The sequence below is a fragment of the Triticum dicoccoides genome, chromosome 3B, assembly GCF_002162155.2.
Source record: "Triticum dicoccoides isolate Atlit2015 ecotype Zavitan chromosome 3B, WEW_v2.0, whole genome shotgun sequence".
Taxonomy (NCBI): Eukaryota; Viridiplantae; Streptophyta; class Magnoliopsida; order Poales; family Poaceae; genus Triticum; species Triticum dicoccoides.
In genome coordinates this window covers 10,276,555-10,287,956 of record NC_041385.1, presented here as the reverse complement: position 1 = coordinate 10,287,956, position 11,402 = coordinate 10,276,555, and the positions used below count along the sequence as shown (strand labels likewise).

At 41.6% G+C, this 11,402-nt stretch overlaps 1 protein-coding gene across 1 annotated transcript; it reads right to left on the bottom strand.

The window, feature by feature from the left end:
- Positions 1 to 6,029: 6,029 nt before the first annotated feature.
- Positions 6,030 to 9,799, bottom strand: LOC119280474 (protein DETOXIFICATION 16-like). Its single transcript, XM_037561307.1, has 7 exons — positions 9,456 to 9,799; positions 8,789 to 9,333; positions 8,623 to 8,709; positions 8,206 to 8,501; positions 6,875 to 6,993; positions 6,303 to 6,392; positions 6,030 to 6,177 (listed from the first exon to the last, which is right to left on the bottom strand). Exons 1-7 carry the CDS (start codon positions 9,699 to 9,701, stop codon positions 6,127 to 6,129), a joined length of 1,434 nt encoding a protein of 477 aa, XP_037417204.1. The 5' UTR covers positions 9,702 to 9,799; the 3' UTR covers positions 6,030 to 6,126.
- Positions 9,800 to 11,402: the final 1,603 nt, after the last annotated feature.

Genomic DNA, 11,402 nt, shown 5'->3' with positions numbered 1-11,402 from the left:
AAATCCTAGAAGGGGTGGTAGTCCGACATGAAACATTGCACGAAATCCATTCGAAGAAACTAGATGGGGTTGTCTTCAAAGTGGATTTTGAAAAAGCGTATGATAAGGTCAAATGGCCCTTCCTTCAACAAGCCTTACGTATGAATGGGTTCAACGAAGCCTGGAGGTCTCAGGTGGATTCATTCATATAGAAAGGCAGTGTCGGAATAGAAGTCAATGATGACATAGGTCATTATTTCCAGACATGTAAGGGGTTACGACAGGGAGATTCCATGTCTCCTGTGTTGTTCAACATTGTAGCGGATATGTTGGCAGTACTTATTAGCCGGGCTAAAGAGACTGGCCAAGTAGGAGGTCTCGTTCCCCATCTCGTAGAGGGGGGCATTTCTATCCTACAATACGAGGATGCTACTGTTATTTTCATGGAACACGATCTTGCAAAAGCTAGGAATATGAAGCTTATTTTATGCCTTTTTGAGCAACTGTCTGGGCTTAGAATCAACTTCAATAAAAGCGAATTTTTCTGCCTTGGGAGGGATAAAGAAGAACAAGACAATTACAGAAACTTTTTTGGTTGTGAAATGGGATCCTTACCTTTTAGTTATCTCAGGATCCCAATCCATCATAGACGGTTAACGAACAAATAATGGAAATGTATAGAAGATAGATTCTAAAAAAAGATTAAGCTGCTGGAAGGTCAAGCTAATTAATGTCTTATGGAGGCCGGCTGGTGTTGATTAACTCGGTTTTGACGAGTTTGCCGATGTTCCTCCTATGTTTCTTTGAAGTACCGGTGGGGGTACGAAAAAGATTACACTTCTACAGATCCTGATTCTTCTGGCAAAGCGATGAGGCCAAGAAGAAATACAGACTGGCTAGATGGGATATCATGTGTAGACCAAAAGACCAGGGTGGGTTAGGGATCGAGAATTTAGAGGTAAAGAATAGATGTTTGCTTAGAAAATGGTTATACGGACTATCTACGGGGACCAAAGGCATGTGGATACAAATCTTGCGGAATAAATACCTAAATACTAACTTTGGCCCAGGTGAATGCAAGGCCCATGGACTCGCCGTTTTGAAAAAAGGTTAATGAAGACAAAAGTAACTTTCTTTCAGCGGGTGAAGTTCCTAATTGGTAGTGGTACCTCTATTAGATTCTGGGAGGACACGTGGCAAGGGGAGACGCCTCTGGCTTTACAATACCCTTCCCTATATAATATTGTGCAACGTAAGGAGGATTATGTCGCCACAGTATTAAATTCAGTACCACTTAACATCCAATTTACGAGATCTCTTGTAGGGGAATGTTGGAATGCTTGGTTACACCTGGTCAGTAGGTTGATGGATGTTCAACTTTCAGACCAGGCGGATAAAATTAGTTGGAAGTTAACCACAAATGGCTTATTCTCTGTAAAATCCATGTATTTGGACTTAATTGACTCCGAGCCATTGTCGAGGTCTTAGCACATATGGAAGATTAAAGTTCCACTCCGCATCAAGATCTTTATGTGGTTCGTCGACAAAGAAGTCATCTTGACCAAAGATGATTTGATGAAAAGGAATTGGGTTGGTAACTCAAGGTGTTGTTTTTGTGATCAAAACGAAACGATTAAACACCTCTTTCTCGAGTGTCCACTTGCAAAATAGTTATGGCGATCTATCCATATAGCTTTTAACATACAACCTCCAATGAGCATAAACACGTTATTTGGGACGTGGCTTAATGGAGTAGACATACACATAGCTATACATATTCAGATAGGGATATGTGCTTTATTATGGGCTATATGGAACACTAGAAATGATATGATTTTTAATGGTACAACATTCACCAATTTTTTGCAGGTTGTCTACAGAGCTACAGCCTGGATCCGTATGTGGTCGTTACTCACTCATGCGGACTACAGGGGGCCTATGGTTATTGGGTGCAACCGCTGGGAGACGGTAGCACGGGCTATCTTCAACCGATTTGGATGGCGAGTTAATAATAGGCTAGGTGTGTAGGCATCGTAGCATGTTCTTTATCGCCGGGCGTGGCGCTTTATTGCCGGATGTGGCGGTTTGCATACTTATTTTCTCCTTTTTTGCTCGGACTTTGAGCTTCATTGGATGTTAAGACTCTGTTTCGATTTCTAATAATATGGCTGCATGCATCGACTAATGCAGAGGCCGGAGGTATTCCTCCTTTTCAAAAAAATGGTGGTGTGCACCAACCAGCTGCACTAGGTGGACCAATGCATCATCACATACGAGTGGTTCGTGAGGGAGGGCACATACAAGTTGGTGTTTTCAACCTCAAGTACACGCGCGGGAATGGAAGCCATGATCAGAAGGTCGTCATCGCCCAGTTGTGCATGCATAGCATGTCCTCATCTATCACTATTGCAGGGTCACGAGGCCTTATTTATTTGGGCATCGGCTGCCCAAATTTCGCCGACATTCAGAAGCAATATAGGATCATCAACACGGGAAGAAGCAAGACTCGCTGGCTGACCTAGTCGCAGCTATCATAGACCCATTCTACGCCAGCATGAAGGATGAAATCATAAACAGGTGTGTATGGCACTTGATCTGGGGGAGGGGGGAGATTGGACGCAGAACCCACAAGTATAATTGTGCAATCCTATTTTCGTTATCCTATGCTGATGGAGTTTGTGTATAATACGGACAATGAAAACAACATGCAAAGTTGCTCCATAGAGCTTTTGTTCAGCAAGAAGTGGGAAGTCAAGATGTATCTCGTAGGTAAACTAAGTATATCTGAATGTGCCATGATAAGGCACATGCCATATGGTATGAAGTATAATACGTTGAACCTCCATTTCAAAAATATATGACATTTTATAGGTGTAGGGCATTTTGGATCTCGGCCTCCATGAGGGCCCATTTTTTGAAAAATTCAAAATTCAAAATTTTTGGTTTAAAAAATATCTGAACATTTTTGTACAAGTAAACAAGGATGTGAGGTGTATGTGTGTACAATTTCAAGACGAAATATGTTGAGATGCAACTTGTACAAAAAAGACAAATTCATGGTCTGGGAGGATGAATAGTATCATGTGTTAAAAAGCCCCATATTTTTTTTTGCATGGCCCTCATTTCATTGTATTTCATCCTGAAAATTTACACACTTGTGCATTATGCCTTCTAAAGTTTTTTTTAAAATTCAAAAATACAAATTTTCGCAAATTTTGGATTTTGCATCTAGATGCCTCCATGGAGCTCGGCTTCTAAAACAATTCCCAATTTTATAGAGCTTTCTATTGAACTGTTCTAACCTTGGTTTGATATTTTATAATTTAATATTAAATTGTTGAAAATAAATTAACATGTGTCTGAAAGAATAGTTTTTATTGCTTTACAAGAATATAAATATATACAAAATAGTGGTCAATAATTGCATCATGGACACGGTGTCCATGTCTAAAGATTTTTTAGTAAGTAATTAAGAGCAAAAAAGTTGAATGTAATCAAGATAAAATTACCTTCTCTTCAGTTTCCAATATATTATTGAAGATTCTTTCTTTTCACTTGCTTAAAAAACCATAATTGTTACTTGGTAATTTGTCTAGTAGACCCATTGTCTTTATTAGCATCACAAATATTGTAACATCTAATTCAAACTTGTGACAATGTAAATGTTTGCATACTAATCTAACAACGCAAACAAACTTGTGTCAGCTCACGAAATTTAAGTATTGATCTGATGACACATACAGATGACACATATATAAAAGATGTGGCATGCATATGTAATATTTTATTTAGACAATACTCTTTAGTGGTTATAGGGCCATATTATTTTTTAGAGGATAATGTGAATATCCATGAAACAATAAATTGAAATAACTCTCCACTCTAAAGAGGGGCATATTCAAAAAAATCACTTAGGGGATACCCTGGCGCATTTGCGAGGGCCGCTGTGCTAGTTGATATTAAAGTTGCATGAAACAAGCAAAAAATTATAGGTACATTTAGATCGTACAAGATACATGATAGATTTTGGTGCTTGGGTGCAGTATTTAGCAATAAATGAAGATAGAGTTCGATCTATAGAAACATGGACGTATTGTCTACGTAAAGTCATCACAACATATGATACTATATTTTATCAATGTATCCATTGTTCGTTACACATTTATATGCTTGTATTTATGTGCCACTGCTAGTTGGAGAGATGCTACTCATCAACCTATGGATTCTGGTCCAATTTTCCTCATTAAATAACCAGCACTTTAATTTTATAAATGATCATATTTTTGGAAATTATTTATTTTGAAAATACAAAAATACCTCCAACCACATTATACGCTCACAACTTGTTTCAACTAGCAAAACTAGGAAAATTTACAACATTGCTAGAGCTGTAGGTGACACAAGTGAAGTTCCTAATTTATATCGTAGAGATGTTGAGCGGCGAACTTTTACAGATTGATACATTGACTTTTTTAAGTGAGGGGGAAACTAGTCGCTTGCTTCAAACCATTGCACTTGGGCTGCAAAAAATGTTTTGCTAAGTAATATATTGGATTAGAAACCATCACTGCTCAAGATAGGCTCTGTAAGGATTTTGTGCACCTTGAAAATGGTAACAATATTATCAGGGAGAGATGATCAAACTTAAGGAGTCTCATGAGACCCTTTGTTTCTCCTGCATTAAATCTCTATCCACCCCTCTCTTCCCTTATTGTCATATAGACGTTCATGCTAACACTCTTTGTGATCAAGCAAATCCAGTTGAGGAGAACAAGAGATTATAATCCTAACTTGAGAAGATCTTAAGAGACAAACATCAGTGAGATATTGAGTCATTAAAATGATACGACTCATATAAGGGACTTGGGTTCAACTCTAGGTCCAACATGAAGAACAATGGTACTCCCCGGAAAATAAACTCTGTAAAAGGAGGGTAAAAGGGGAGTGATAATGGTAACGGCAATCGTGTGAGTGGGGATGTACTAGGTGTAACGCAACTCGCGATTAATTCATGGGGAAGTACAACCCATCATATGCGCTTCGTAAGAGTAAGGATGTGCATGTATATGCTAAATTTGTTGGTCCATGTAATGTATATATCATGTTATTTGGTTTTCCAAAGTACTTGTTACTAACGCCAAAGAGATGATTGAAGAATAGGTACCTAAAGTCAAAGCTTAATTGCATCTAGGACTATACCGCTGGTGGCAAGTCATGGATAATTTATAGTGGTTGCACTAATGATATGACCAGACGAAGGGACAGGCTTTACAAATTTGTGTAAGATATATCTACTACCTCAAATGTTGTTTTTTTAGAATAATACGGGAAAGGTAATTGACTGGGCAAAGTGACAATCAGTAACAAGCTATCTATAGAAAACGTGATACTCGTCTAATCCTTTCATTATAACTTGCTTTTCATTCAAATAGGATAGATACAATCATTTTAGGAGAGATACAGTCTCAAATAGGATTGTGGGCATGTTGAAGGCAACATTTACGTGGTTGATTTCTCAAAATAAAGCACTTGGCATGAGAGATGCCTAATGGCCATAGCCGACTTGGGGTGGTTGTGGCACCACAAGCTAGTCCACGCTAGTGTGAGAAATCTACAAATTTGAACACATTCTTGGACTAATACTTTCTCCTTTGAGAAATTTAGTGTTTGTAGTGATTGTATTGCCGGAAAGATAATTTGGGTGGTTGTGACAACTAGAACTTTGGGCCTCCTTCATATGGATCTCTTTGGGCCTCCAAAATACGATAGCCTTGGCGGAAACAATAATTATAGTCTTGACATTGTGGATGACTTCTCAAAGTACACTTTGGTGTTCATTCTTCGACCCATGGATGATACTCAAGATACATTCAAGACTTTTGCCAAGCAAGCTCAACACAAATTTCATGGGACGATCTTGGCAATAAGAATTGTTAACGACACTGAGTTGAAGAAGGGATACATCATCTTAAATTTTACACCATAAAATGTGTACAAAGGATCAATTGGTACCAAAGTAATATTGTAATACTTTGCTACATGTCATAAAGCCTCTATTTTCTAAAAGTGACAATTTTGAGACATTGTTTAAGTAGCATACTGGCATGATGCACGGAGAGTCTCTCCAATGTTAAGCGATGTCATTGATCATGGCTCCACAGGCGGCGACGTCAAAATTCTATCCTTTGCATTCATTGCCTACGCAAGCAAAAAAAAAATTAAAAAACATAAACACTGTCAGCCGCCCAAAACAAATCTGAAGGCACAAGAAGAAACTAAATTAACTAAGTGTGTAATTAAGAGTAAACCATATATAAGCTTACTTGTTTATCCCAATCAGTGTTGCCAAAGGAAATGAAAAGAAGCAACAACGTCTGTGTCACCAATCCGCTCAATATTCCCAACCAAAGCCCCTGCATGCACAGAAGCTTGTTTATACCGACAAAGTGATCACCCAAATATAACACCACCACCACCACCAATTATTATTATTATTATTATTATTATTATTATTATTATTATTATTATTATTATTATTATTACTACTACTACTACTACTACTACTACTACTACTACTACTACTATTATTATAGTACTACTGCCTCCATTCCGGTTTATTAGGTTTGCATGTATCCCTAGATTGACAACTAGACCGACGTAATACAAGTTAAATGTCACAGAAAGAGTATCATTAGAAACTTTGAATTGTATATTTTCTAATGTTTATAATTTTTTGGCCTATACAAGTCATATTGTATCTGTCAAATTATTGATTTAGGAATACATGCAGGACTAATAAACCGGAAAGGAAGTAATATGTTGGTACTACACTATTAATGGTCATGCTGCTATACTAGTCTCCCTGTAAGGAGACTAGGAATATATATATACATACCTTTCCACCAAGATGGCACTTGAAGGTGAAAACTAGTGCTGCAGGGATACCAACTAGATAATACGCAATGAAATTAACAAAAGCGCCAATCTTCTGTTGTCCACAGCCCCGAACTATACCTGTAAAATTAACATAACCCTTTACTTGGTGTGCCAATTTGTGCCACACCTATAGACATGTTTTCGGTAAAAAAAAGTACAACTACACAAACTAAAGAACTCATCAAACTTTAGTCCCCATTTGGAACACATGAACTTGAAACGTGTGAATAAGAAAACCATTGAAATTGAGATGGCGTGTATCAAAAATTCCAAGAGAAACTGAAACCACGAAAAACCCTAAAACTCTCTTTTTGATGCCATGCGGGCAAAATCTAAAAATTGCACTCACAAAGAGAAGAAAACATGAGGTAGAACATCGCGTTTGGTCTCCTCTAAAATTCCTATGTACTCCCTCCATCGTATTATGTAAGACGTTTTTTCATACTAGCGTAGTGTCAAAAAACATCTTAAATTATGGGACCGAGGGAGTAGTAACTAACTACATGAAATTTGAAAAGAAAAGCAGGAAAGTAATTCTTTCGTTCCAAATGGCGCAAAAGAAATATTTCTTGCAGGAATAGTATTTCTAAAATTCCTACTGTATATATGTTTTGTCTATATACTCTAAACGGGGCCACACAAAATCAAAGGCTCTTGATTAGCTCCACGTGACGTCTCACTTTGAGTGAGTCCAACCTATCCACGTATGCATCAATAGTTAATTGTTCAGCCCCAGACCTCCCCTGCCCGTGGAGGATACTACGATGGGGTGCAGGCCGCGGCGAAGGTGGCATCATGCATGCCGGCGAGCCAGCATGCAGCTAGCGCTCTGACTGCGTCGTTCCGATTATCACAACGCAGTTTTTATCCTATCTTGTCCCCATGTCGGAAGACTGTGTCTTGTCAAGAGCTCCGGCGATGTACTGACGGTGACCACGGTGACGAAAGGAGCGACGTCTTTTGGCAGGGTTCGCCGGTGCGGCGGAAGGCCTGAGAGACTTGTAATCTAAGTGGGCGAAAAGGAATCCCAAAGAATAATATAGTTTACTTACTCCTACCTGCATGCTAGGCTAAGGATAACTGATCCCATTCTAACTAAGCTAACCACGAATTCCATAGATTTGTTTGCCCCCAGTCAAAATGATGGGGCGGTACATACGAACCAAGGAAGTAAAGTACGTATATATACTGGTGTGAGATGTATAATTTTTGTTTACTAGCTAGTCAAACTGTGCAGTAAATAAAGCCTTGTTCCACAACATGCATGACATGACATGCAATCATATATACCTGAGAGGACGTACTGGAGGCCGTCGAAGAGGACGGAGACGGCGAGGATGAGCATCATGGTGCCGACGTAGGAGACCACCTCCTGGTCCTTGCTGTATGCACGGCCCCACACTTTGTGCACCAGAACCAGGAGGAGCCCTTCCGACGTGCCCACCAGAAAAGCCAGCACGATCACCACGCGGGCCGCCAGAAGCGCCGCCCGTGGCCGCCCCGCCCCGAGCTCGTTGGACACGCGCGTGCTTATGGCCGAAGAGAGCCCATTCGGGACCGTGCACACCAAGGAGTTGGTGTTCAAGCTGCACCGTGAAGCACCGGAGATACGTACATCAAGCAAGCGGCGATCATCCATGCATGGACATGGAGTGGAGATCAATCTATCCATCACAAAGAGAGAAGGAAGATCAACTTATAGTATACCAGATGGAGAGGACGGCTGTCTCGAGCTTGGGGTTGGGGAGAAGGCCGGACAGTATCACCATCACCTCGAACGACCACCACTCCATGCTGCAAATTTTCCAGAGATCAATTTTAATAAATTCCACAGAATTGCATTTGTGGTGGTTCATGAATCATGAGTACTGACCAGACCATGAGTGCGGATGGCACGGCGAGCTTCAAGAAGGGGATGAGGCCGTGGAATGCCTCGAAAGAGAACCCCGTCCAGCTCTTGTTGCACGACGGCGAGACCCTGACGTAGACGGCCAGTATGGAGACGTTGGTGAGGTAGGACACGGCGTTGGCCAGCGCGGCACCTCTGATCCCCAGCCGCAGCCTGTACACCAGCGCCCAGCACACCAGCACGTGGCTCACCGCGGTGGCGCCGGAGCTGAGCATCACCGGCACCACCAGCTTCTGCGCCTGCAGGAACCGGACGTGGCACTGCAGCCACCCGTAGAAGAAGAGCGCCGGGATCATCCACCGGATGTACGTCCCCGCCCCCGCGGCGATCTCCGGGTCCTGCCCCAGGTGCAGCAGGATGGCGCCGGTGTTGGCCCACACCGCGGCGATCGGCAGGCTCGCCAGGCCCAGCACCAGCATCGCCCTCTGCTTGTACACTCCCAGCATGTGGTGCTCGCTCGCCCCGAAGGCCTGCCCGCACAGGGTGTCCAGGGCGAACGACATGCCGGTCTGCCATGGTTCGATCGACAAGCTAAGTGCAAAGTGGAAGAGAAGAACATGCATGCATGTGCCGATGTGCGCCGTATCGTATGTGAATGTGAGCTCGCTAGCTAGCTCGAGTGGTACCGTACCAGGAAGCTGAAGCCGGTGACGATGGCGAATGAGCTGGCCATGGAGGCGCTGGCCAGCGCGAGCTCGCCCAGGTGCCCGACGAACATGACGGAGATCATCTGGATGACGCTCTGCAGGAGGCATCCCACGATCAGCGGCCCGGCGAGGCGGAGCTGTCTCTTGGCCTCGCTTGTTGCCAGCAGCAGGTTCACGGCCACGGCCGTGCCTTTGGCACAGGGGAGCGCCGGCTCCATGCTTAACTCCATGGATCCGCTCTTGGTGCTTCCGCTGGGGAGCTACCTCGGCTCACTCGGTCAGCGTCTCCGTCTCTACTTTTCAAGGTAACAGCTGATTGCTGATGCCACACAGTATGTAACGGAAGAAAAATTGACCTACATATTAGAAAAAGGACGACTCAGACTCACCAACGGAGTGTTAAAAATTGAATCAGCACAGGAGCTCTGGGGTAAGGAAGAACAGTTCATTTACATGGAGGCTTTTCGGAAATGTTATCTCTCAAACTTTTGCCCGGAGGCCAACCTTGGCGAACGTCATCCCCGCCGTCGCACAGATCTTAGCGCAAGGCCAATGCCACATTAATTTCCTGGAGGCGTTCACTCTGAACAGCGAACGGGCGGACGTTCCTTCTTTTTCTCAAAAAAAAAAAACGATGCGCATTTGGAGGGAGTCGAACTAGCCATCTATGTGCACTCACCATTCAGCTCAAGCTAGGGTTTGTGAACACTTGCGTTCAAACTTTTTTCTGTATTTGAGTAAACTGCGCCCAAGATGAGCGGACACATTTTTTTTAGACAAGATGAGCGAACACATGGAGAAATCCATAGCATTGAAGGCGAGTGCGAGTTAAGACTCGCCATAGGCGGCATATAGCTTGCGTGGTTTTCCTTGGCATATGAACACAAATATTCCCCAAAAAATTAAAGATGCAAGTTTCATCAAATATCCATAGCATTGTCCACAGAACAATCAAGATGAGTACTGATAGTCAATCAAACAAAAAGAGACGAGTTCTGGTCGTCAATGAAAAGAAAAAAAATATGAGTACTAATTGTAAAGTTTCCATCTGAAAGACACAATATTACAGGTTCAGATAAAGAAACAAATTAACCATAACTAAAATCATTTGGGAGGCACAAGGGTAATAGGATTCAATGGCATAGGCAGCACCGGCCGACCACGAACACGAAGGCGTGTTGCCGGTGCCGATGCCTGGAGCCCATTTTGACGGCTATCGAGGAGCACACAAAGAGCAAACTTTAAGAGGGGTTTATATATGAACGGGCGGGGAACTTGGAACCTGCATGAGTTGTTTCTTTTCTTCATTTTCCACTAGTTCTCGCCTTTCTTCTTCCATTTTTTCCGCTGGTTTTCTTCTTTCATTTCTCTTATTTGTTTTTTATATTTTACTTTGTTTCCTTTGTTTTGTTCATCTTTTTTCCTTCCTATAGTTTTCAATACATTAACATTTTTTGCAAACATGTGATGAACATTTTAACAAATACGAGATCATTTTTTATATAAATACGTGAGTAGTTTTTTTTACAAATACTCGATAATCTTTTTTATAACTACGCGACAAAAAAAATTAAATATGTGTTGAACATTTTGCAGATATGTGAAGATTCTGTTCTAACTACATGAAAAACATATTATATATAATCAATAGTTTTTATTACATAATATATTTTCAAAATCATTAATAATTTCTTTTAGAATCTACATGATAACATTTTTTCACAGCATTTGAATAAGGTTACCGGAGATGGATTCGGCCTAGATCAAATATGTGTAGGCGATTCGTCCAGCAGGTGGGTTCTTATAACCACCCCTACATTAATGACGGTTTCAATTCAAGTACAATCACGCCACCACTCAAAATTCGTGTCAATCCTAGACTCGCTTAAACGACGCTGGATAGGGGGACAATTGGGAGTGTCCTACCAAGG

Excerpts from the sequence above, each read along its gene's own strand:
- LOC119280474 (XM_037561307.1), bottom strand. The coding sequence starts at position 9,701 with ATGGAGTTAAGCATGGAGCCGGCGCTCCCCTGTGCCAAAGGCACGGCC. Across the intron at positions 8,502-8,622 it reads ACAGCCGTCCTCTCCATCTG|CTTGAACACCAACTCCTTGG; the intron begins GTATACTATAAG and ends TTCACGGTGCAG. Across the intron at positions 6,178-6,302 it reads ACACTGATTGGGATAAACAA|GCAATGAATGCAAAGGATAG; the intron begins GTAAGCTTATAT and ends TTGCTTGCGTAG.